Below are 26,231 nucleotides of genomic sequence, written 5' to 3' on the forward strand. Positions count from 1 at the left end.
GATCATCTCCCCCACCCCATGGTTGTATAGCCCAATTTCATCCTATTTTTAATAGCATAGAGAATCTTCTCTCCCATCCATGATCACGTAACACCAATGTGGCAAATACAGCAATTTTTTATATGAGACAATGTTATTAAAACATTTAATGTATTCTGGTTATTTTAATGTGTATTAGCACCCAGAGTCATGTGACCATCCTGTTCTCCATCAACCGCAGAGGACCACATCTAGGGAAATTCACTGTTAGGGCTTGTCTATAGAGCCCTGCAAATCTGTGGATATCTGACCATTTTTGTGGATAATGGTTCGGATGCAGATACAACCACGCAGGGCTCTACCCACCGGCGGCACCTGGCCCGCAGCATCCAGCTCAGGCAACCCAAGGTGCACAGTGCACTCGGGGACAGTGGCCAGCAGCCAGTGGCTGGGACTGGGCAGCAGGCTGCAGATGGGGCTGTCCAGCACTCGCTCACTGTGCAGCTTCGTCTCCAGCAGCTTGGGCCTCCTCAGGCAGCGCCAGCGTATCCAGCCCGGCAGCACTGGCCACGCTCCCAGTCCTGGGCCTGGCCACAGGGATTGGAGTGGGCAGGGCCCCAGCGCCTCACCTGTCTGCCCCACTGTGATGCAACACGCAGTGCTGCTGTCATGTGTCATCGCTTGCGAGCCCCCAGGAGCAGCATGCAATGTGACACCCCTCGGGCCCCTTCCCCACGCCGCCCTTCTTCTCGAGACTGTGCCCCCACACTGCTCCTTACTTCCAGTCCCCATCCTTGCACTGCCTCTTCCCTCCAAGACACCCCCGCCTCCCCCGTCGCTAGCCCTTGTGAGATGGCTTACTGCTGCGGGTGTGGATATGGATACAGGTAAACGATGGCTAGTGGATCGCATCGTGGGTTGATCCTGGCGGATTCGGATTGTATGTGGATCCCTATTTTTGTATCCACGCAGGGCTCTACTTGTCTACATGGGGAAATTGACTAGAATAACTATTGTGGAATAAGTCATTCTGCTACAACTATTCAAGGATAGCTCCCCCTGTGGATGCTATTCTGAATAAACCGCATTCGGAAATAATGAGCGCCCTTCTAAGCAGAAGAAGTACTCCAGTAAAAAATCACTTTTGTTCTGGAATTGTGTCCATGAGGGGAGTTATTCTGGAATAGCTATTGCAGAATAGCTTATTCTGAAATAGCTATTCCAGTCACTATCCCCAGGCAAACAAACCATCAGATAAAATATGACAGCAGTTCTTAACAAGGGGCCGCAAGCAGGTTCCAGAGGGTCTGCCAGAATAAACCAGAGAGCAGGGTCAGCATTAGACTCCTTGGGGCCCAGGGCAGAAAGCTGAAGCCCGAGCCCTGCCACCTGAGGCTGAAGCCAGAGCAACTTAACTTCATGGGGCCCCCTGTAGCGTGGGGCCCTGAGCAATTGCCCTGCTTGCTACCACCTAACACCAGCCCTGGCTTTTAATCTACTAGATATGCAGAAAACCAGTTGTTGTGGCACAAGTGAGCCATGGAGTTTTTACAACATGTTGCGTGCGCAGTGGGGGGCAGGGGGGTGTCAAAGGTTGAGAACACCTGCAATACAAGTCTGTAACAAACATCACTCTCCTTTTTAAAAAGTGGAATTTAAAAAGCAGGCTGAAAAGGAGCAGGTGTGTGTTATGTGTGTGGGGAGGGAGACAAACTTTCTTTCTTGGAAGTAATATTTATCTGATGGGCAATGTCACTCTCTAACTAGATAGGGATTCACTTGCATCACACTTGAACAGCCATGAGCAGGCAGTGAAACTGCAGTATTTTAAAATCTGGTTGTCCCAAAGCTCCTGTTAACATCTCTAGCAGTGAATGCCATAGCACTTGGAAGTACATTTTATTCTAAGTTGGGATGCAAGTTATGAAATGGGAAATTACTAGAGAACTTCTAGTGCTCACCAGCAGGGTCCATATTGGCCAGTTGGTGCATGACTCACTAATTTACACCCCTTTGGTGCGGACTAAAGCACCACATAGAGAAGTCCTAGGAATATAAAAAGCAATCACTATACAAATACAATTAGAGCAGAATAATCAACAATGCAACATTAAGTCACTAATTTGTCCGTAGGAAAAATACCATATGAAAATTTTTAAAAAAATTCTCCAAGTGGACAAAATCAGTAACAAGATGGGATCTCTTAACATTCTTTCAATGCTCAACTTCACTCAAACTTACAGTTCAATGCAAAAAAGTTGCTAAATAAAATAGAAATCAAGGAATTTGAGATTATAGTCCTTAAAGCAACCACAACTCTTATAGCACAAGTGTAGCACCTATACTGGTACATTTATGCCAAACCAAAACATATTCTCTTCCACTGAAGAGTGTTTAAGACACATTCGCTAGCCCCCCCAATGGTGCACACACAATTGTTTACAACCATGTCTGACACACAAACCATCTACACATTTATTTCAGTTGAACTGAACTAGGTTTAAAATTTCAGATGTGTACAGATAAGTAACGCTCTTCCTCTCACTAATCCATCCTTTCTTTCTGGCAACATTAAAAGCTACTATAAATCAAACACTTGAGTAGGTTTAAACTTTCAAGGAACCGCTGATGTTTCTCCTTTTTCCCATAAAGCTCTCCTCTTGCCCAAAACAAAAAGCAAACAAAAACCCAAGAGAAGGCATCTTCAAAACTAGTGTAATTTTTTGTATGAGCAGGCCTGTAAGGGCAAATCACTATTGTGGACTGTCAGATAAGCAAAACTATATATATTTTTATAACTGATGTAATAAATGGAGTTAAGGTTGAGAGTATTAGTACTTTAACAGTTTAAAAAAAATACAGGGATGTTGTAATTATCCCCAAACCAAGCATTACAAAAACCCAAAAATTCAGAGTCAAGTTTACACTTAAAATAAATCCAAGATCACACTACCATATGATTAAGGCTGATCGTGGTCTCAGATTAGAGTAATGCATCCATAAAAATCAGTGGTAGATTTTTCTCCTTCAGCTGCATCACTGAACAGTCTACAGAAGAAGAGTCTACTAATGAGTGATCTTGCAATGGAGCCATCACTGTCATCAAAACATATCCAACCCGCTCCAAGCCTTCCAGCAGCTCTTTAGCACCAGTTCAAGTGCTGACCCTTTTAACCTTCAACACCCCAAAAGTGGCAAAGATCTATCAATCAATATGGTCATTACAGCAAGTGAAAGGCAGAGTTTAACCGAAGAAAGTTGCAACCTTCTTTTAATGTTAATAACACCTTCTGTGTAATAAAAATAAGCAATTTAAAGAAATGACTGAAACAATTCAACCTGAATATATTCTTCCTAAACTTCTAATATACTTATGTTCACCATACTATTCAAATCTTGTTGAGAAAGGAGTAACAGGTAGCACAGTTCTAAGCCACATTGCAGAAGTTCAACATTTCTTCTGCAACCACCAGCTTTGTCAGCGGTATCTGAAAAAGGAGGACTGATACCCCAGCTTTCCAATGGCATTGAGTGGAACTCTCAAAGATTGTCTTTCTGTATTTTCTATAAATGTGTTGAAATATCCATGGATCTCAGGACAGTCTTTGATCTAAAGATAGGATTTTTTTTTACACAAAAAGGACGGAACTCTATGGAGAGACTCAATTTACAAAAGCAATTTGAAGGTTGCTTTTCGCAATTCGAAGGGCTTGACAAATTACAGGCTGAAGATATTGTTGTTGCAGTTTCGATATGGCTTGATTTAATTAACAAAACACTGGAACCACTCACAGATACTTCAAATAAAAGATTCTGAGCCAGCAGGACTGAATTAAAAAAATAACTGTCATAGCATGAACCCATATGAAGATGCTAGCATGAGGACAAATAAGCTTAATGCTAGCTCATGAAACAAACATGAGTTCCTTCCTTTTCTACCATTTAACGTCGAAGATCCAGATTTGTATCCCAAATATAGATTTGCAAAGGTAGTTTTTCAACAATTCATTATATCAAATTGTTGACAGTAAGTTCACAAAAGCCAGGATATGTTGAATTCAGAATTTTATACAATTCTGAACACCTCTGCATTCCTTCCTGCCAGCTCAGCATCAAAGGAACATGTTTTAACACACACAGATTGTTTTGGATAAGGATAGGTATTACAAAAGCAAATAAGTTGGTAAAAGATACTGGTTTCTAAGGACAGGGTGAAGATTGGTAGGCCTACTGAATTATCGGACCGAGGGACTGTATTCTTACATTTTAATGAACAGAAAGGAAACCATTATAATTTGGAAAATGCGTGCCTCTTTAGATTTGAGAAATGCATACACATACAAGATGAACCAGACAATATGCCTTTAAAAAAAAATCTTTGTGCATTTGGGAGGGACGGGAACGTGTTCCATTGTGCTTTTTCATGAAAGAAAAAAGCCACAATAACCCTGCAGATTACACTTTGGGGACTTTGGGGGGGGGGGGCAGAGGGGGAGGGTCTCATAATATAGAATACATGAGATAATGGCGAAGAAATGAGCAAAGCTTGCCATGACAGTCTTCCTACTAAAACTTCACAGCTTGTGTATGGTTTAGCCATATTACCTATATAACATTTCTTTCACAGGGTTATTCATGCAAATATTCTAGAAATATATTGTGCAAGGTTCTCAGTGAAACAAGGTATTTTGCTCTAGAACACACTAAAGCAAAACTCCGTTAATTTTATACTTTTAACTCATGTAATATACTAGAACAAATAAAGCATTAGATTTTTTGTTATGTAAAAAGAATTACCCAAAGGGAACAAAGGTATCATGATGCTTCCAAGCAATTTCCTGTAAAACAGGAAATTAAAGACTGTGGAGATGCTGAGTTCTGAATCCTTGACTTTTGCTGAATGAGTTTTTTAGTTATTAACTGATGAGAGATAACACACTGATGATATTAAAAACAAAATCTGTACTGATTCAACTAACTCTTTGCCATGTTTGCTCACAACAGGTGTGAGAAGTTGAACCAGGTCTCCAGTCATTGCAATGATTTGCTTTATCGACTGAAGCCTTTTTGTGTCACTTTAAGTATTTGCTTTGGACAGTTCCAGCATCATTTATAATAGTAAGTTGTTCCAAAGTAGGAGGGGGAAATACCTCCTCTGCCTACTCACTATCAACAACCGCCTTGAGATGAACAATATATTCTGTTCTGGAGAAATCAGATTTTTCCATTGCCCTTCGTTACCCATTCAAAACAAAATTTAAGTGACTTGGAAACTGCTATTAGCTATGTCCCATCTTCTATCTGTTTTCTCATATCAACAACCAGACAATTAAGTTTTTTCTCTAAATATGATTTAATTAAAAAACACTAAATTGGTTTTGAGGTTTATTTTATAATATGTACAATAGTTGCAAAATAACAATGAATATATTGAATCAGTTTTGTTAAATACCACAAGACTTGAGAAGATCATACAGCATGGCATGGTATAAACTCACACTGCCTTTTTCATATACAAAAGAATGTTTTATTAAGATCATTGTGATTACTGTTTTCCAATAGTTTTGTACCTGCTTTTAAATGCCCTAAGGAGTCGGACATAGAAACAGTTTAAGTAGGAGTTTACTGATCAGTTAATATACTACTAGCAAATTTAATAAACATTATTGGTAAAGATAAACTTTGCAAGAAATTAATTGTAAAATTACACCAGGCGTAGGACTGATCATGCCCACAAGAAATAGTTATTATTTAGAAAATAGTTTTCAAAAAGACCCCAGGTTGAAATTGTTGTGTATTAATTTGGTCAAACTGACTAATGAACAGTGAAGTTTATTCAAATATTGAAAATATGCCTATCCTTTTAGTATTCACAAATAATTGCTTATGTATATATATGTAAGTGAAGAGATGTTAAATGTAAAAAATATATTGTTTGTCCATTCCTGGGTTACACATAATTCAGCATCTGGACATTAAAACGTCATAAGTCAAAACGTCCATTTCAAATCTACATTCAAACAGCAACAAATATTTTTGTAAACATTTGAGAAGGAAAAACCTCTGTTCATCTACAAAATGTTCCTCTTCTGGAAATCAGCATCTTTTCAGCATGGAAATGCTGTACAGGAGCTTCAGTTTGCCCATTTTGAATCTGATCAAAACCAAAGAATCACCAAAGCTTAGAATAATAAAAGTCAAAACTCAGCAGATGCATCATTTCCAAATCACCCACCTTGTAACTATTAGCCATTTCCAGTTCATCACCAAAAAAGAAATGCACTTTGCTACAAAAATAGTAAGGAATGTTATTGAAAACAAAAGGCTATTTCGGTAGAAGTATCTACAAAAATAGTTAGGTCAGGTCATGTTGTAAAGCTTTAATGCAAGAGCATTACAGTACAGAATTTCTTTCCAAAACCTTAAAGCTTAATCAAACACCAAATTTTAAACATCCACCTCTCAAATGCTTGAAAAAAGAGCTGCAGTAAAGTGTCTCTTCAAGAATTTAACCAAGTGTAATTATGTAGGTGTCAATCTATGGGCAATATGTGTCACAGCCATATGTTGTGCGTTATCTTTTGTTCCGTTGGCAGCAGTTACAGGCATGGAGATATTTTGATATGTTGATGCAGAACGACTCATCATAGTAACACTTTCATCTTCTCCAGTGTCTGAATCTGGTGTTGTTACAGCACTGTTCTCCATCCCCAGGATCTCACAAACTGCTTGAGGCAATTCCTATGAGGAGGAAACATTTATCATTGTATTTTTTATTCTATTAAACAAATTAAATTGAAGAGTTAATTGAAACACATTAGCAAGCATATTATGCTTAATAACTTCTTGAAAGCACTTATAAGAATAAAAGTCTAATCTGTAGTGAAAATGTGTTTAAATATTAATTTTGCGTAAAGGTTGCTTGTTTTCAAGAAAATTACCAGCTGCTATCTTTGCTCCCTGAAAAGATCTTTAAAGGTGATAGGGAACCTTTATGCCACAGTCTAAATTATATTAAATAATTAATGTAATTATTATCTGATTAACAATGCTATTCATCTTTGCTCTGAACCCAAAGTATAAGTCAAATCAAATTAAACCAACCATTATAAATTTCATAACACTGCCTAAAACTTTTTCTACCAATCTATCAATACTCAACTTTTCAGCACACAACAAAATTAAGTCTATGTGCTTTTAGTCCAGCAGGCAGCAGGGTAACTCAGACTCCCCTCTCACCCCTCCCCACACATCAAAAATCAACTCAACTGTATACCAGCTAATCTAACCTGAACGAAGTAAAAATAACCTATCCAAGAGCAAAACTCCAGCTTTTTTCACACAATAATACACTGATAGTGAATGTACAACTCTTGCCTGGACAAGTATATGAGGCTTTTGTAAATATCTAATCAAAGGCTGACAGCATATTTCCATCACTTCCAAAAACTGAACTATTTCAAAAGGGACTATTTCAAAAGCTATACATGTATATGAATATAGACAACTATGTATTTTTTTTTTTACTATCTCAAATACTCATAGATATACTTTAAAATAACTTTACCTTGCAATTCATCATCTGGATAGAAATTGCTTCCGCTTTACAGAGTATATCTTCCACATCAATTTTCATAGACAGTTCATTTATATGCTAAAAATATATTCACAAAAAATAAGAATGGAAAACAGTAGACTAGAAAAAAATATGCTGTTGTATTAAAATAATAATATTCTCCTCTATTGTAAGTGCCACGATGGACATTAAGGGGTCAAACCTCCAAAATGCTCAAAACACTGCACATGCATTGATAAACAGGAGCTGAATGTGTTGAATATCTCAAAGCAATTGATCAGCATTTTATAGGATTCTTAAAATGAGTATGTATCAGTGTTTCTTACTCTAATGTAATATACAATAGCATATCACACCAGGCAACCATAATTCCCAGAGCTGAAGAGGTAATAAATAAGTGTATAGAAGATAAGGTAACAATGATTTAGATTTATGCAACTTCCTAGACGGTTTAAAAAGAGTAAGTGCTGAATATTCTATTATTGACACTTATTAACCCAACACTAGAGGTTTAACCTCTAAATATAGGTGAAAAATTACTGATTCATAATTACATTTGTTGGGTTGCCTTGCCCCTTAAAGAGTTCTGGAATGAAGTAACTATAACTGCTCAGGAGACACATTGTACATCTATGTCTTTTTCAGTGTAGAACCAGAAAAGAATCCATTCAAAAAGTTAATTTACACTTAAAATTAAGAACCTCAGCAGATACCTTTAGTATTTCATTAAAACCATAATGCTTGTCCATTATTTGCTGCTTTTCAGATTCCAGGATAGCACAACAGATGAGAAGATGAAAATTCTGGCAAGGCAACTCTGTCCACATTACCTGTTAAAACGTTAAAACTGCTTTTTAAATTGGAAATGAGAATTTATGCCTTTCTTCTGAAGAGCAAGACAGACATTGAAGTATAACAACTTTTCACATTTAATAATACAGCTTCAGTATGCTTCCTAAGCCTAATGGTTTAATTAAACAACAAGCTCCTTTTTTAAGCCAACTGAATATTACTATCACTGGCCGAAAAACAGTGATAAATAAGTCTAAGTAGTTACATGCACAGTCCATCAAGACCATAGGTCCGCTGAGGATGTCTACGATGGATACTCTCAAGCCCAATGTGCTTTTATGGTCTTACTGATGCCTGCTGGTTCTGTCCTAGTTCAAGAAAAAAAATCTCTTACGCAAACAAGAGGACAGGTAATTGTGTACAAAACATTTATGAATTCTAATTGTTTTACATGGCTTGACAGGTCTTGGTATAAAGCCTGGAGAATCCAGCAAATTGACAGAAACGCTTACTGTGCTTTCAAATCTTTACAAAAGGTTCTTATAAACCAAACTGCCCCTCCATCCTCACCCTACCACTCTATAACAAGCCTGTAGTCAAAGAGCATGTATGCAAACTAATGGCTTGCTGCTTTGGGTCAAATACTGATCAAATAAATCAATAGAAAAACCCTTCATTGCATTCAATGGGACCAAGATTTAGCTCTTTGAACACAGTACACTTATAATTATGATGGCTCCATTTTAACATTAGGATTGATGACTAAAAGAGTAGATTATAACAATTGTTTGACGGAAGGGGGAAATCAAAAATGAAAGACCGAAACCTGAAAAATCTACTTGCAAGAGTAGTCCTTATTCAAGTGAGTAAAATCACCGAAGTTAATGGGACCTACTCCTTTAGCAAAGATTACAAACAAGAGTAAGAGTTCAAAGAATCAGGCTTTGTTTAGATATGACATGGGGGGGGGTGAAGAGCGAGAGGAAGGTTTACATAAAATAAGGTTCTGAAGTTGCTGCTTTCCACAAGGCCCGCACAAGTTTATCCCCCCCTTCTCCCCCCACACACAGTCATCTTGCATTCTTAAATGAATATTCAATAAAAGAGGATATTTTCTAACTAGAAAACTCTTCACTGAACATCCTTCAGGGAATAGTATGGAAATGATTAATCAAACATCTTTTGTGCCAGGTATTTTCCCCCATATACATACAGGCACGATGGCAATCGACAATACAATCAGTAAGGAATATTCTTAACATATTTCAATGAAAGAGTGGCCTTCCTGACAGCATCTTATTGGATTTTTACTTTTACTAGTGAAACAAAGCATTTTACACTTCCAAGGATTGTACAAACATCAATCAATCAATCCTCAACACGCTTTTGTGGGAAAATTGAGGCAGAATGATTAAATGACTTGGCCCAGGTCACAGTGATTCAGCAGAAGATCCAAGATTACAAAACACAGGAGTTCTTGATTCAGAGGTCCAAAATCAACCCACCAGACTATGCTATCCAAAGACAGCTTGGATTCTGGGTTTTTACACTGAGCTGTTCATGTTCTAGAAACGCAACTTTTTTAAAAAAAGAAGCAAAAAAACTGAACACTACACTAACCATATGAAGATTACGACCTAAAAATCTAAAGCTGGAGGCTATACAATTACATATAATTCATTACTTATATTAAAGTACTGCTTTGCAATCCCAGCTCAGACCAATGTCACATTGTGGCTGTATGTCCAGTGGTGGATTTAGAGTTAGTGGGCCCCGTGTGCAGCTTCATTTTCGGCACCCCACCCCAGGGGACCCAGCCAAGAATAAGAACATTATATCTCCCGCCCATTTTTCATTCTTTTTTCCTTCATCCTCCTCCTATATTATAAGTAATGGGAAGTAAATGAAAATGAAGTGAGGTACCTTGATTGGGGCAGAGGGTTGGGGTGTAGGAGGCCGTGCAAGGATTGGAGTCTGGGAGGGAGTTTGGGTGCTGGGTGCAGGCTCTGGGCTGGGACAGGGGTGTGGGAGGGGTTGGGCTCTGGGAGGAAGTTTGGGAGCGGGCTGGAGCTGTGGAGTCGGCACCCAAGGCAGGGGCAACGTACAGAGACGCCCCCACCCAGAGGTGGCAGGGATATGCCGGCCGCTTCCGGGAACGACACAGAGAGAGGGAGGCAGAGCGGGCAGGGAGCCACCTTAGCCCTGCTGCTGGCAAATCTCTGTGCGACCCTTGGGGGGAGGGAGGCAGCAGGCCCCTGTGCACTGCCCAGGGTGGGGGCAGCATTCAGAGTTGCCTCTCCCCAGCCAGGTGCACACAGAGAATGCCAGCAGCCGGCCCCTTCCGGGAGTGGCGTGGAGCCACTGGCCAACGGCATGGAGGCTGCCTGCCTGCGCCTTGCTGTGCCACCGGCCATGACTCAGGCAGGTTGTCAGATGAGATTTGTCCTGCATTTTGGGGGCTCCGTGCCATCGCACAGTCTGTTTCATGGTAAATCTGCTCCTGCGTATGTCTGCCTGAGCTGGGAATTACACCTCCCAAATGCTGTAACCTAAGTGACTTGCCTGATGTCACACAGCAAGTCTGTGGTAGAGCCAGGAATCTAAATCAGATCTCCTGAGTGAGTGCTTTAACTGCAAGACCATCCTTACTCTTAAATCAACTAATGATTAAGAGACCGTCAAGCAGAACTAGAAAACATTTAAAATTCCCAGAGCAGATAGCCAATTGTATAGGCTAAGCCCCACCATTCACACAGTAAGGGTAATGGCAAGAACTCAGCAAGAGTCACCGTTACTTTCTATGTTTACATTTACCTTTTTCAAATTTCCTGCCAAAATACTCTTTTGGTTTAGAGTAATACCATAATAAATATATGAAATGTCCTTTCCCCTTCACCTCCTTGCCCATGTTTCAACAAGTATCCAGCAGTTGTGTTCCACATTTCTTTACATTACTGTGGTATCTCATATAGTCCAAAAATATTTTTTTGCTGAATTACAGAAAAAACAAGTGATTTTTTTACTACAATAACTTAAGACGACTAGAGAAAAACACACACGAGTTTTGTGTCACTTTTTCCCAATCTACATGTAGAAAGTAAATGTTTTCATTTAGGTATGAGCAGCAGTACTTTCAGCAACAGTCAGGAGCCCAATTTTGTACAACTCTCAGAGCAAACAAAGGCAGCCTCAAAACTGTTCATCATGTTAAGAGTCAGCAGAACAAGCAAAGGATGTGATGTTCTGCTCCTCTGCTTCCAGCAAATGCTTCATTCTCTGGAGAGCAGAAATTCTGATTTCACCAAAGAACTCTGCAGCAATCCATTTATATTCCATTTTTCTCTCCATGTCTTTGGAAACCAATTATCCCATTTTCTTTCTTCATGCAGATTACGGGAACCCACTGGGCTCTAGGAATTGTAGGAGAGGGCAAGTTTACAGTCTGAGGCCTAAAAAAGATCACTTTTCCATGATCCTCTCCTGAGAAACTGTCAGTGGACAAAGGCCATGTCTACACTGCACACCTCTTGCAGTGGCATGTAGGGTATGTGTAGCTACACGCTGCAATGAAAAGCAGGTGTCAATGAAATCACAATTGACTCAGAGCTCTCAGATTTGAAGGTAACTATTTCCACCTCTCAGTAAAATAGGATCATACGTAGTTTTCTGAAGTCAGTTCTGACCATTCCTAACTCATGTTCCCATTTGGAGTGGGATCAACACTCAGTTTTCACCACCTCTGGCACTAGTAGCCAACCACTTCTAGTGACAGTGGTGTAGTTTTTTTTTGTTTTTGTTTTTGTTTTTTTACTAACTAGATGATTTGTCCTTCAAAGAAAATTCCCCTCAAGGAATGTGATTAAAATTCTAAGTTAATTGTTCTATTTCAGAGTCTAGGGCAACCAAAATAAATTCATCTTCTAGTTAACAGATAATGTTTACAATAATCACGCCGGGATTCAAGGGTATCAGCTGCATTCCTTCCTTCTGACTTTTTCTGGAGTTCTAGGTAGCAGCCTTGACAGCAAGAAGATTTCAGCTAGAGACATTACTTTTTACTACTATTTATTTATTCTTATTTAACAGCCTCATGTACCTCCGTGACCCCCTTTGAAAAGATTAGTACTGGGTGACCTCATCCTAAATTTATGCCCACCCAACAACCTGGGACTATAAGGTACAAGTTGATTTAATAGTATCTTCCTCACAGGGATATTAGCCATCCCCAGCTTATAGGAGGAGGACCGGAGAAGAGGCCCATCCGCTATTTAGGCAGTTTTGGAAGCTAAGGGAGGCCATTTTGGGTATAAGGTTGCCGCTGCAGAGCTCTCTTCCCACAAACCACAGGAAAAAAGTGGTCCAAGTTCTCAAAGACAACACAACTACCACATATGTGTTTGCCTTGCCTCTGTCAGGAATTAGAACAATGATGCAGAAAAATGGAGGTTCCCTAAGTGGTTTCTGAATTTTATCAGAACGTAATCATGTCTTCCAGTTAGTTTGTTTGGGATGTTTCTTTGTTTAATACACAAAGCAGCACAGCAATTCTGAGGTATGTTATGCAGAGCACCAAATCCTTTGCATCAAAAAGTATTATGCAAAAGCACCAAACCCTTCTGGAGATCATCCTAGTTCGAGGTTTTTGGCAAAAAGTCTAAGGTGAAGCAATTTTTGCCCCGAGATTATTTAAACAATTTAAGTTTTACATTTAAATCAGCACTAGAGACACATGATACTCATTCTGCCAGAATAGCAACCACTTCCAAGATTTCTCTCTGAAAATGTATTTATTATAGATATTTGTCAGATTGCCACTTGTCACTTTTACTCAATATTACTATTTCATAACTGGAGCCAAACTGAATGCTCATTTCAGTGAAGTAGTCCTCCAGTGTTTAATCAGCTAACCACTTTTCAAGTAGTATTTCTGAGGAATGTTGCCACTTATTCATCTCTTGTAGTGTAGATCTGCATAGGTAATTTCAGGTTGGGGAAAAATTACTTGCATATGGAATTCTCTGAACTTATTTTCTTTGCACAACCACACTGACCCCCTTTCCTTCCCTACTTCTTCAGATTTGTACAACTAGTTTAGAAGAGGCAGGGAGGAACCAAAGGTGGTTATGGGATAGTACCTTTTATAACCATGTTGGAACATCTGAACTGTAGGACAGCATTTACATTACTTTAAAATAGTTCTGGGATAATAAAGCCTAGCAAATGACTCTTACAGTGGGAATGTGAAGAGGCAATATATTTTGAGAGCTCGGTACTGGCAAGTAACCCTTCATTGTTTGAATTTTTTTTATTATTATTATTACAAACAGATTAATATGTTATTTCCAGCAAGTTTATCTCAAATTCCTAAAGTTCCACTTTAGCTAATATCTTGCAAGCTATATTATTTAAATGAGATGGGCATATAGTTACTACATTTATCTCCTCTCAGTCTCAAGTGTTATAAGTGCACTCCTGTGGGAAACAAGCAGTAAACCCTCTTGAAGGCTGTACTAAAAATGTTTCCTAAATTTTCAAACATTTGAAGGAAAATAGAAGTTGAGACGTCATTTAACATGCCTGTTTTTCTACAGCTCAAATCAATTTAATACCAATTCCAGAGCTGCAACTGATTGACCTACATTATCTTTCTGGGAACTTAATTACCTTCGCAAATATATTTTTCAGAAAAAAAATCATTCAGTTGGCATTGGCAGGGTGACTGACTATTCTTTTCTGATACAGATTTTCATTTGAAGATATAAAATATTTCATTAACATTATCAATGGCTCTACTCAAACCTTTTTTCAACAGGTCATAGCATGTCCATTTTATTGTTATTTTGCTTGTTTTTTCTATAAATTAAAGTTTCCCTGCTTTTTCTCTCCATTCAAAAATTCATGCTTTACTACAAATAATGAAAACAGTTTAGATTTTCTTTCCTTACAGGCCTCAGGTCTAGTTTTCATCAGTTGTGTTAATAATTACTAATGAGGCAGAAACTTTAAGGAACCTAGGAGGGAAGCACTTAGAAGTCCTGAGGAAATTCCTCTACAGAACATCCAGGGCTGAAAAGAACCAGAAGGGAGCTCCATTATAAAATTCTACCACATCCCTTTTCGACAAACTCAAAAATAGAGTGAAGAATTCTTAGCTCCAGTCATCCCTGCCCAAGTATCAAAAAGAGGAACATTGCCCATGTTTTGCAAAACCTTGAAATGATGGCAACCTGGAAAAGACCTTGTTTGAAAGGCCAGGATTTTGTCTTACTGGCACTGGGTGCCAATCTCTATAGCAAATATTTGCTTGGTGGTGTTCTCAATTATCCTATCACCAATGAGCCAAATCTCACAGTAAGAGATGGGCAGATTTCCTTTAGCCTTCATGAGGCAAGACAGATGGTAGTTTGACTGGGCCAACCTAATATGCAACTCAGTTTTCCTGGTACACAGTGGATCTGACAAATAGCAGGAAGTTTTGATGCTTTCTGTAACGATGCTTTGCTTTTCAAGACTTTCTTATTAGTTGACATAGATGGCTAACGCTATGCTATTGATAAAGAGAGACTTATCTGACAAAGAACAGTTTGAGACTTCTCAGGGATAGCACAGGAGTAGCTTATCTATTACAGATCAAGTGCAGCAGCTGCCTCTGTGTCTTCTCTTCTTAGAACCATAGTTTAACCCTACACCTAAACCAAAAAAAAAAAAAAAACAACAACCCACCTGCACTTGAAGCATAAACAAGAGTACAACAAAAAAATAAAATCCAACAGAAGTCCAAAACCCTTTACCTCATGAGTGCAGGGCTCACCCCAGGTAGCTCAGGGACTCTCAGAAGTCTTTTGCCAAACAAAAACTTACCCCACTCTGAGGCTCTGTACACAACTCCCTGCCTCCTCCACAGACCTTTAAGAGGCTTATTCTGACACCTCGTCCAGGCAGTTCTTCCCTGTCTCCCTCTCAGCTAAAGACCCTACAGCAGGTCATGGCCAGTCATCAGTCACTGGAGAGCCCAGCACATTTTTGCTTGGCCACCTCACCACTCAGTGGTTTAGGACGACTTATTTTAAAGAAGCCAGCAGAATGACAAACTAGCTATGCTTCAAAGTTTCAAATACCTTAAGTATTGAGTAATGTCTACTTAAACTACATAAAAACATATTTATATTGCATTTATGGTTGCAATATCCATGTGATGAACACCACCACCATACAATATATCATGCACATTTTACCACATCAGCAACAGTCTGTCCAATAATCCCTCTCTAATGAGACTACTTGTAACATTCTAAACTTTTGAGCAGCTTTACACAGCTGCCTTTCCTTCTTATGTGGAATTTCCCTGTGTAATTATACTGGTCTACAATAAAGAGCAATCCTATAAAACAACTACAAATTTATGGTTTGGTATTTGGCAAACTATCAATGGTAGAAATGGATGTTTTATAGCATTGAAGCACTGGGAATTCCCCCTTTCCAAAATAATTTGTCATTTATTTTTAGCCCTTATTGTGTGTGAGATAGACATTAAAATAATATTAAGATGATCTATAATAACTTTTTAGAATATACATTATTAGAGGCTTCTAAAATGAGTTAGCTATAATTTTCCTCCCCTTCGTAGACCTGGTATCTTGGCAGCCTGGGAGATCACAAACGATACAATATTTTATTGGCACTATTTTTTGTAAAGGTTTTTTTTTTTTTTTGAAGACTTTCTAGAGTTTTTCTGGAAAATAGGTGGCTTAAACCAAATACACACTTATATGGCGAGGTATAAAGGTTTTACTGCCACTGCATAATCTACTCATAGTATTCCAACTCATGAATAATAAAAGTCATTCCAAAATCATACTGACAGAACATTTCTATCTCAACTAACCATCATAAGAACATAAGAACGGCCATATTGGGTCAGACCAATGGTCCATCTAGCTCAGTATCCTGTTTTCTAACAGTGGCCAATGCCAGTTGTTTCAGAGTGAATGAACAGAACAAGAAAATTACTGAGTGATTCATCCCATCATCCACTCCCAGGTTCTGGCAGTCAGAGACTAGGGATACCCAGAGCATGGGGTTGCATTCTTGACCATCTAATAGCCACTAGTGGATCTAGTCTCCATGAATTTCTCTAATTCTTTTTCTAATTCAGTTAGTTTTGGCCCTCACAACATCCTCTAGCAACAAATTCCACAGGCTGACTGTGCACTGTGTGAAGTACTACTTGCTTTTGTTTGTTTTAAACTTGCTGCCTCTTAATTTCACTGGCTGACCACGAATTCTGCGTTATGTGAAGTAGTAAAAGACAGTTACCTTTTCTGTTACTGGTGTTCTTCAAGATGTGTTGCTCATGTCCCTTTCATATCAGGTGTGTGTGCTTGCCACATGCACCAGTGCTGGAACTTTTTCCCTCAGCAGTATCCATAGGGGACTGACTCTGACACTCCCTGGAGCGGTGCCCACACGGCGTGGTGTAAGGAACGCCCCCGGCTTCCCCAGTCCCTCCTCAGTTCCTTCTTGCCGGAAACTCCGACAGTGGGGAAGGAGGGCAGGTTGCGGAATGGACATGAGCAACACATCTTGAAGAACACCAGTTACGGAAAAGGTAACTGTCTTTTCTTCGAGTGCTTCCTCATGTCCATTCCATATTAGGTGACTCCCAAGCAATACCCCTGCAGGTGGGGAGGAGTTAATGGACATGTAGATTACAACACAGCTCTGCCGAACTCAGCATCATCTCTGGCTTGCTGAGTGATGGCATAATGAGCGGTAAACGTGTGAACAGAGGACCACATTGCGGCTCTACAAATATCCTGGATAGCAATGTATGCCAGAAAGGCTACCAAAGACGTCTGCACTCTCATTGAGTGGGCTCTGACAATCGGCGGCAGTGGAACCCCCACCAGGTCCTAACAGGTCCTAATGCACAAGGTGATCCAATTGGAAATCCTCTGCAAGGACACAGAGCGACCCTTCATCCTATCCGCTGTAGTGATGAAGAGTTGAGTCGATTACGGAAAGGCTTAGTACGTTCTAAGTAGAAAGCCAAGCCTCCCTGAACGTCCAGGGCAAGAAGATGCCTCTCCTCACTGGTCTTGTGTGGTTTGGGACAGAACACTGGGAGGAAGATGTCCTGGTTCAGATGGAAGGTGGAGACCACCTTTGACCGGAAGGCTGGGTGGGGCCACAACTGAACCCTTATCTTTGTAGAAGACTGTGTATGGAGGTTCTGAAGTCAAGGCTTTACTTTCAGAGACTCGTCTTGCCAACGTCACCGCCACCAGGAACACGACCATCTACGAGAGGTGGGAAAGGGAGCAGGAACCCAGCTGCTCAAAGGGTGGGCCAGTGAGCCTAGAGAGGACCAAGTTAAGATCCCACTGTGGGACAGGGGCCCGTACCTGCGAGAAGAGTCTCTCAAGCCCCTTCAGGAATCTGACTGTCATGTCATGAGAAAACACCATCTGTCCTTGGATCAGAAGGTGAAAAGCGGAGATGGCTGCGAGATGCACTTGAATGGAAGTGTGCGCCAGGCCCTGGTTCCTCAACTGGAGCAAGTAGTCCAGGACAGCCTGTATGGAGGAATGTAAGGGAGAGATGCCCCATTCAGACACCCAGCAGGAAAACCTCGTCCACTTGGCTAGGTAAATCAGTCTAGTTGAGGGCTTCCTACTTTCCAGGCGGACCTATTGGACTCCTTCCGAACAGGTCCGCTCCTCCAGGTTCAGCCACACAGACAGGTGGAGAGACCTGATAGGTTGGGGTGTAGGAGTTGACCGTGGTCCTGTGACAGTAGGTCCGGTCGGTTAGGCAGGGGCCAGGAAGGGGGCGCTGACAGGCTCATGAGCGTGCTGAACCAGTGCTGGTGAGGTCACGTTGGGGGTTCATGATGACCTGTGCCTTGTCTCGCATGATCTTTGCCAGGGCTCTGTTGATGAGTTGAATCAGAGGGAATGCATACATCAGGCTTCCTGAGCACGACAGGAGGAAAACATCGGAGAGGGAGCCCTTTCTCAGACCTTGCCAAGAACAAAACTGGTGGCATTTCCTGTTCTGTCTGGCAGCGAACAGATCCACTTGGAGAGTTCCCCATCTTTGGAAGATCATGCAGGCTACCTCTGGATGGAGCGACCACTAGTGGTCAGAGGAGAAGTCCCTGCTGAACTGGTCCGCCAGCGTATTCCTAATGCCAGGAAGGTGACAAGCTTCCAGGTGGATCTCGTAGCTGATGCAGAAGTCCCAGAGACAGAGCGCCTCCTGACAGAGAGCCGATGAGCGTGCTCCCCGTTGCCTGTTTATATAGAAGATTGAGGCTGTGTTGTCTGTCAGGACTCGTACCATCTTGCCCGACAGGTGGGGCAAGAAGACTCTGCACACCAGATGGACTGCTCGGAGCTCTCTGACATTTATGTGCAACCACACTTCATCTAGGGACCACATCCCCTGAGTCTAGAGGATGCCGGTATGTGCCCCCCCAGCAAAGGTCCAAGGCGGCCGACACCAACTTGATTGAGTGCTGAGGGTTGTCAAACAGAACCCCTTCCAAGACTGTCCTGCGGGCGGTCCACCATCACAGCAAGATAAGTATCACCTGGGAAATGGTAACGATCTTCTCCAGGTGGGTCTCGGGACTGGGAATAGACCACTGCCAGCCATTGCTGCAGGGGCTGCATCCGGAGCCTGGCATGGTGGACCACGTAAGGGCACGCTGCCATGTGACCCAGGAGACGCAGACAGACCCTGGCTGTAGTCAGAGGGAATGCGGAGACTTCTGTGATGAGGTTTGCCATTACACAGAACCTTTCCAGCAGCAGGAATGCCCTAGCACAGGTCAAGTTGAGGACTGCTCCAATTAACTCTATCCTCTGCATTGGCACGAACGTCAACTTTTTGTCATTTACCAGAAGGCCCAGAGAGTGGCACGCAGCTTGAAGCACCACAACATCCCTTTGGACTTGAGACCTGGAGCTGCCCTTGACAAGCCAGTTGTCGAGGTATGGGTAGATATGGATACCCCGGCGCCTGAGGTAAACCGCTACTACTGACATGCACTTGGTAAACACTCTCGGTGCTGTTGCCAGGCCAAACAGGAGGACCGCAAACTGATAGTGGTGGGGCCCCACTGTAAACAGGAGGAAGTATCTATGTCCTTCAAAGATGGCTATGTGGAAGTATGCGTTTTTCAAGTCGAGGGTGGCATACCAGTCTCCAGGATCCACAGAGGGGATAATAGAAGCTGGGGAACCCATGCAGAACTTTAGCTTCTTTCGATACTTGTTGAGGTCTTGCAAGTCCAGGATGGGCCACAGACTGCCCTTGGTCTTTGGGATTAAAAAGTACAGAGAATAGAACCCCTTGTTCCTGTACTCAAGAAGAATATCTTTTATTGCACCCAGCTGTAGCAACCCCTTTACCTCCTGCACGAGTTGACTTTCGTGAGAGGGGTCCCTGAAAAGGGATAGGGAAGACAGGTGGGACGGGGGCAAGGTGGATTTGATTTAAATCACTAGGCAGGAAGACTATTTAATCATGGATTTTTACATAAAAGTGTATTCTTGTTGGCTGTTACAACCTTATCTACTCAGAGATAGATGTAGGTTTCATTTTTAGAAGGTACACACTATACATTTTTAAAGTGATTTATTTTAAAAACTTTTCAGATTAGTTTTACAGCTATATTAGAAAATGAATGATTGTTTGGTTATTTCATTTACCAACGGTAACTGAAGCACGTATTTATGAAGTCATTGGGAGGTGAACTATCTCCAGTTTAACAAGTTAATCATTAATATTTGGTTTCAGAGTAGCAGCCGTGTTAGTCTGTATTCGCAAAAAGAAAAGGAGTACTAGTGGCACCTTAGAGACTAACCAATTTATTTGAGCATAAGCTTTCGTGAGCTACAGCTCACTTCATTGGATGCATTATTAATATTTGGAGGATTTTCTTGCCTGGCTGTATTAGGAGGAAAACATCACCAGACAGAAATTTAAATTGTTTTATTTAAATAAAACAACAACGTTATGTACTCTTGATTTTTTTCTTCAACAGCAAACATAATATTTTAACAAAACAAGCATATGAATTTTTGAATTTAAACAGTTTTTTAAAATCAGGTTTGTTTTTGTTAAAATTGTTAATTAAAATAGTTAAATGAAATAATTAAAAAAAAACAAATTAAATTAAATGGACTATGTCAGCCAGATCAAAGGTAACTGAAGCAAATATTTATGAAGTCATTGGGAGGTGATCTTCAATTCAGAAAGTTAATCATCAATATTTGGAGGATTTTCTTGCCATGCTGTATTAGGAGGAGAACATCACCAGACCTTGCATTTCTTTGTTGCACTGTTTGCATTTTGCACACATGCCTGTCTTAAGGAACTTCACTAAAATATTCCCAAACTGGGTCTCTTTTACGGCCTGCTGCCATTATAGGTTTTCACTTCTAGTGAGAGAATGGTATGGTAAATCTCAAATCAATGAAGGCTACACTCAGAAAGACCTCAAGACTTCTGGAATATGCTGCTCAAAGATGTTTCACTTTTGTTTCTACTGCCTGTTCCTCCCTTCTCACATTTATCTCCAGACTTCTTCTCCTTGTCCAGATCTAGTCCACCCCCAACAACCTTCTATTCATTGAACTTCTTAAAACATTGTACTTTTAGAGAAAGTTAAGGGATTGACAATGTGTACACAAATTTGCAGAGGGACAATAGGGTTGAGGTCTGTTATTTCTCACCTCTATATATTTAGATATTTATTTAAAAACATTTTTGCTGTTAGCAACCATGTTATCTCTGGAGAGACAAATCCACAGTCTGAGAACTGCAAAAATAAGCATCTCGGATGGTATCTTCTAGACTGAGCACTGAGTCCCACTGCGTAGATTGAAAGATTAACCTAAATAATCTATACAGGAGCCCCCGGAACCCCATAAGATTGGGTCCCTAATCCATGAACTACTGGAAATCATTTACAAAACTTTTCTTAAACATTACATGAATATATTGTCTCATACTATAGAATTAGAATTTAAAATCCCTATTCCATGGTGAGATATCTTTGAGCTATAATCAGGGCCGGCTCTATGTTTTTTGTCGCCCCAAGCTCCAAGAGCGCAACTGCCCAAGCAAAAAAGGATGGCCAGAATGCTGCATATGCTTGGTTTGATGGTACCTAAAGCTGGTCCTGGCTATAATGTATCTTAATTAAAAATATCTTCAGATCGGTTTTTTTGATAAAATGCTTTTTGAGGAAAAAATACTATTTTTATTTATTTATTTATTTATTTTAAAAAAACATTGATTTTTATCCACCCTGGAAAGGGGAGGTAAAAAGGAACTATAGGGTATAACCCTGTTCCACTGTGCTGAGAACCCAGTGGTCCGAGGTTATAGCCTTCCGACGGGGAAGAAGAGGGAAAGGCGGTTGGAGAACATTGGGAAAAATGGATCTGGGGAATAGTATGGTAGGTCGCCCTCGGGCGTACCCTCAAAATGACCATTTGGCCCTCTGCTTATTCTAGGTCGAGCCTAACTGAGAAGAGGGTGGAGGTGGGTGGCTCAGACGGTGCTTGTAGCCCTTGGCTTGTTTATGGGACTGGTCCTGCCGAGTCTGGTTCCCCTGGCCCTAAGGCTACTGCGGTTTCAACTGCTTATGCGCCGGGGCTGGGACATAGAGACCCAGGGTCTTCAGAGTGGTGCAGGAGTCCTTGAGGCAATGCAATTTTCTGTCTGTTTGCTCTGCAAATAGGGCCCAGCCGTCGAAGTGCAGGTCCTGCATAGACGCCTGGGCCTCGGTGGACAGCCCAGAGAGAAGCAGCCAAGAGACTCACCACATGGAGATAGCGGAAGCCATAGTGTAAGCAGCAGCAATGTCTGACACCACCTGGAGGGCTGCCCTGGCTGCGGTCATGCCCTCATCGAGGATCCCTCGGAACTCCTTCCTGAAAGCCTCAGAGAGCAATTCTTCCAACTTGTTAAGTTTTGTTACTTTTTTATTTTATATATATATATATATATATATATATATATATATATATATATATATATATATATATATATATATATATATATATATGTAGCACTTTTATCCCAAGTGCTTTACAACAGTTAGCAAATGGTACAAACAACATTTGGAAAGATCATTAAGTGGTTCGATGAGACCCTCAGCAATTTTCAAGTGGTCTGCGAAAAAAAAAGTTTAAGAACCACTGGTATAAACTAATTTAATTCCTCTCATTTTGTATGTATAATTGGGATTATGTTTTCTATAGTGTATTAATTTGCATTTATCAACACTGAATTTCATCTGCTATTTTGTTGTCCAGTAACCCAGTTTTGTGAGATCCCTCTGTAACTCTTCACAGTCTGCTTTGTGCTTAACTATCTTGAGTAATTTTGTATCTGCAAATTTTGCCACCTCACTGTTTACCCCTTTTACCAGATCATTTATGAATATGTTGAACAGCACTGTCCCAGTACAGATCCCCGGGGGACACTGGTATTTACCTCTCTTCATTCTGAAAACTGACCATTTATTCTTTCTTCCTACAGCATATGAAGCTCTTGATTCATGAACTAATGTCCTACACCCAGCGTTTCTAAGATATAATATACTACGCTCAAAACATAAATCGAACTACTTTCACATTTTATCAGAATTTTCTACACATCCTAAACTGATAACATTTAATTTGTATCAAACAAAGGTTAATTATAAAGGATGGTATATACAGGGCAATAACTTTTTACAATATTTTCATTTTGTATGCATATGCAATATGAGAACATTACAATATTATATTGGTAAATGCTGAAATTATGTACTCTGATGTAACCTAACAAACTTTTCTACAAAAAATGTCACTATACATATATACATGAATGAGTCAATTTGAAAAGACAGCTTGTTAGCTCTATCCCATTCCAAAAGTTTTAGCAAGACATGTAAGCTCTCTTCCAGCTTACTCTGAAGAAGTTGCTTAATTATTACAATTACACGGTAAGAATGGAAAGTAGTAGTTTAGTACTTTGGTGTTGAATGACCTTTCACACTATTCTATTACATGTTTTCATTTTAAAATATTTTTGCACAGTATTACTTTACTTGACTATTTCAAGTAAGAACTCTTTCACTCAACCTACTGTATTTAGTTATTACAGGAGCATGAAAAAATGGGTTTACTCCATGGTTAGAAGTTGATCTTGCAGCCTATAAAGCAGGGGTCGGCAACCTTTTAGAAGTGGTGTGCCGAGTCTTCATTTATTCACTTTAATTTAAGGTTTTGCGTGCCAATACTACATTTTAACGTTTTTTAGAAGGTCTCTCTCTAGAAGTCTATATATTATATAACTAAACTACTATCGTATGTAAACAAGGTTTTCAAAATGTTTAAGAAGCTTCATTTAAAATTAAATTAACATGCTGATCTTACACCGCCCGCCCGCTCAGCCCGCTGCTGGCCTGGGGTTCTGTTCACCTAGGCCGGTAGCGGGCTGAGCGGGGCCTGCACCCGGTACCCCGGCTGGCGAGGGGTTGGCAGCCAGAACCCCAGACCGGCAGCGGGCTGAGTGGGGCCAGTGGCCGGGACCCCAGACCAGCAGTAGGCTGAGCGGCTCAGCCCACTGCCACTCAGCCCACTGCCGGTCTGGGGTCCCGGCCCTGTCCACATAGAGTAGGTACCTACTTTCTCCCTGATTCTGGCCCATTCTCTTCCTCTCTCTGCACTGAGATGAGGGTGGGAGTGCCCTGAGAACAGGGCTGGGGGTGAAGGAGCAGGCTCGGGGTTGGAGTGCAGGGTCTGGCCAGGAGCTAGAATGAGGGAGGGGGTTCAGGGTTGGGGCAGGAGGTTTGGGTGTGGAGCGCTTACCTGGGCAGCTCCCATTTGGTGCAAGGGGTGCAGGTGTTTGTGTAGGAGCTCCCATTTGGTGCGAGGGGTGGGGATGTGGATGTGGGGGGTGCAAGAGTCAGGGCAGGGGGCTGGGTATGTGTGGGGGGTGCCGGAGTCAGGGCTGGGATTGTGCAGGGGTGAGGGCAGAGGGCTGGGGTGTTTGGGGGGTGCAGGGGTGAGGGCAGAGGGCTGGGGTCATGGAGGTGCTCCCAGCCGCCTGCCCTGAGCAGCTTACGGCAGGGGGCTGGAGGGGATATGCCGATTCCACCCGCTTCCCCAAGGTCCCCAGAGCAGAGAGCGTGCTGTGGCTCCGCTTTTCCCTCTCCCACTCCATAGCAGGGGCCATCAGCTGATCGGCCGCAGGGCAGGAGAGAAGGAGGGGCAGGAACCCTGCACGCTGGGGGAAGAGGCGGGGGTAGTGGGAAGCTTGCCTGCCCTGCAAGGAGAGAGCGGTGGGTGGGAGCGGTGAAGAGTAGGCCGGGCTGGGCAGGATTTTTAATTGTATTAAAAATTGGCATGCGTGCCATAGGTTGCCGAACCCTAATATAAAGTAAGGAGAGACTGCCAGCCTTAAACTCATAAGCAATTCAGAGTTACAGCAGACCTTTCAAATTGCTGTAAACACCTGTTGCATTTAATTTTACTACCATATAGATCTCACTTATTTCCTGTGGCAAGCTTTATGAAGGATATTCAGCTCTATACAGGAACTGTTATAATGCATCATTAGTTTTATGCTGTTACATCCAGAAATCAATAAATTCCCTAAAGCAAATGCTGTACAGAAGGCAGACATTTATTAGGCCAGTTAAACAAGCCTGGTAACAGGGAAAAGGTATAAGCAATTCCTCCTCGAAATCTTCTGGTGCTCCGTTTGTGTCTTTGATGTCAGGGGGTTGATATTAGAAGTAATTTCTATCCTAGCTAGCACAATTATAGTTTCTGCACTATTTAAGATTCGGGGTCACTGCTATTGAAGCTAAAAGAATAGTCTATTTCATTCTTGCACAATTGTCATTGCAATGCACCCAGCCCTTCACTAGAACTGCATAAATCTGAGTGATATCCAAACTAAATTCAATTAAAAATGTTTAATTATAATGCAATTAACCTTGACAGTTTCATTTTACTAAGCCATGACACAGATTAAGAATCTATTTCAAATATCCGATATTCCTTTTTGTAATTAACTGTAATTCATTCTTTAGAAAGAAACAATGTAAAAGGGTTGATAAATAGAACAAACTGTATCAAAGTGAATTGCATGCAGAGTCCACTTCTGTGATAATTTTCTTTTAATTCTGTCGTTCTCACACTATAAAATAAACACACATTGATTGCCACGCAAGGATGTTGCTAGCAATCAAATTGTTGCCCACCCCCCCCAACTTCCCTGCAGTATACTCATAAATTCCCCTGGTAGATACATCATTATTAAGGTCCTAATTAATTCGCAATATTGAGGAAATTGTGGATTCCAGAGTATTAGGCTTTCAGCGTAATTTTGCTTTAAATTAGCTTACTTTGCACAGTCCACAATTTTACGTACATTTTGAGGTTTGCAACACACTTTTTTCCCCACTAGTACATTAAATAATCTTGGAGAGTTTTGGGTAGGGCTCTAACTAGGGTGAGGCAAGCTGTGTATCCGCCCAGAGTGCACAGCCGGATGTGGCAGTGGTCAATGGAAAAATGACTAAAAAAACGGAAGGGGGTAGAACCCTGCAGCAGGCATGGTATTGCCACCCTTACTTCTGTGCTGCTGCTGGCAGAGGCTGCACTACCTTCAGAGCTGGGCAGCTGGAGAGTGGTGGCCGCAGGCCAGGCGCCCAGCTCTGAAGGCAGAGATGCCAAGAGTAGCAGCGCAGAAGCAAGGGTGGCAATATCATACTCGTTTCAGGGCTCTATCCCCTACTTTTTCTTCTTCATTCCCACCCCCCGTGTTCCACCCGTCCCCAGCTTTGCACCCTGGATGGCTGCCCCACACA

The 26,231-nt window shown here is 41.3% G+C and overlaps 1 protein-coding gene across 7 annotated transcripts in view; it reads right to left on the bottom strand.

Moving 5' to 3' along the window:
* The window catches only part of TBC1D15 (TBC1 domain family member 15), a 97,985-nt gene that overhangs the window by 3,607 nt on the left and 68,147 nt on the right, over positions 1–26,231 (bottom strand). For 5 of the 7 annotated variants that reach the window (XM_073327765.2, XM_073327763.1, XM_073327762.2 and 2 more), the window contains 3 exons: positions 8,269–8,385; positions 7,547–7,633; positions 5,282–6,720 (listed from right to left, as the gene is read on the bottom strand). The exons of 1 other annotated variant lie outside the window; for it this stretch is intronic. In XM_073327765.2, the coding sequence (XP_073183866.1) occupies positions 6,502–6,720; positions 7,547–7,633; positions 8,269–8,385 (423 nt within the window). In that variant the 3' untranslated portion in view covers positions 5,282–6,501. Of the gene's footprint in view, positions 1–5,281; positions 6,721–7,546; positions 7,634–8,268; positions 8,386–26,231 lie in introns of those variants that run through there. One more of the 7 variants, XM_073327764.1, reaches the window with a different exon arrangement.

The sequence above is a fragment of the Lepidochelys kempii genome, chromosome 1, assembly GCF_965140285.1.
Source record: "Lepidochelys kempii isolate rLepKem1 chromosome 1, rLepKem1.hap1, whole genome shotgun sequence".
Lineage (NCBI taxonomy): Eukaryota > Metazoa > Chordata > Testudines > Cheloniidae > Lepidochelys > Lepidochelys kempii.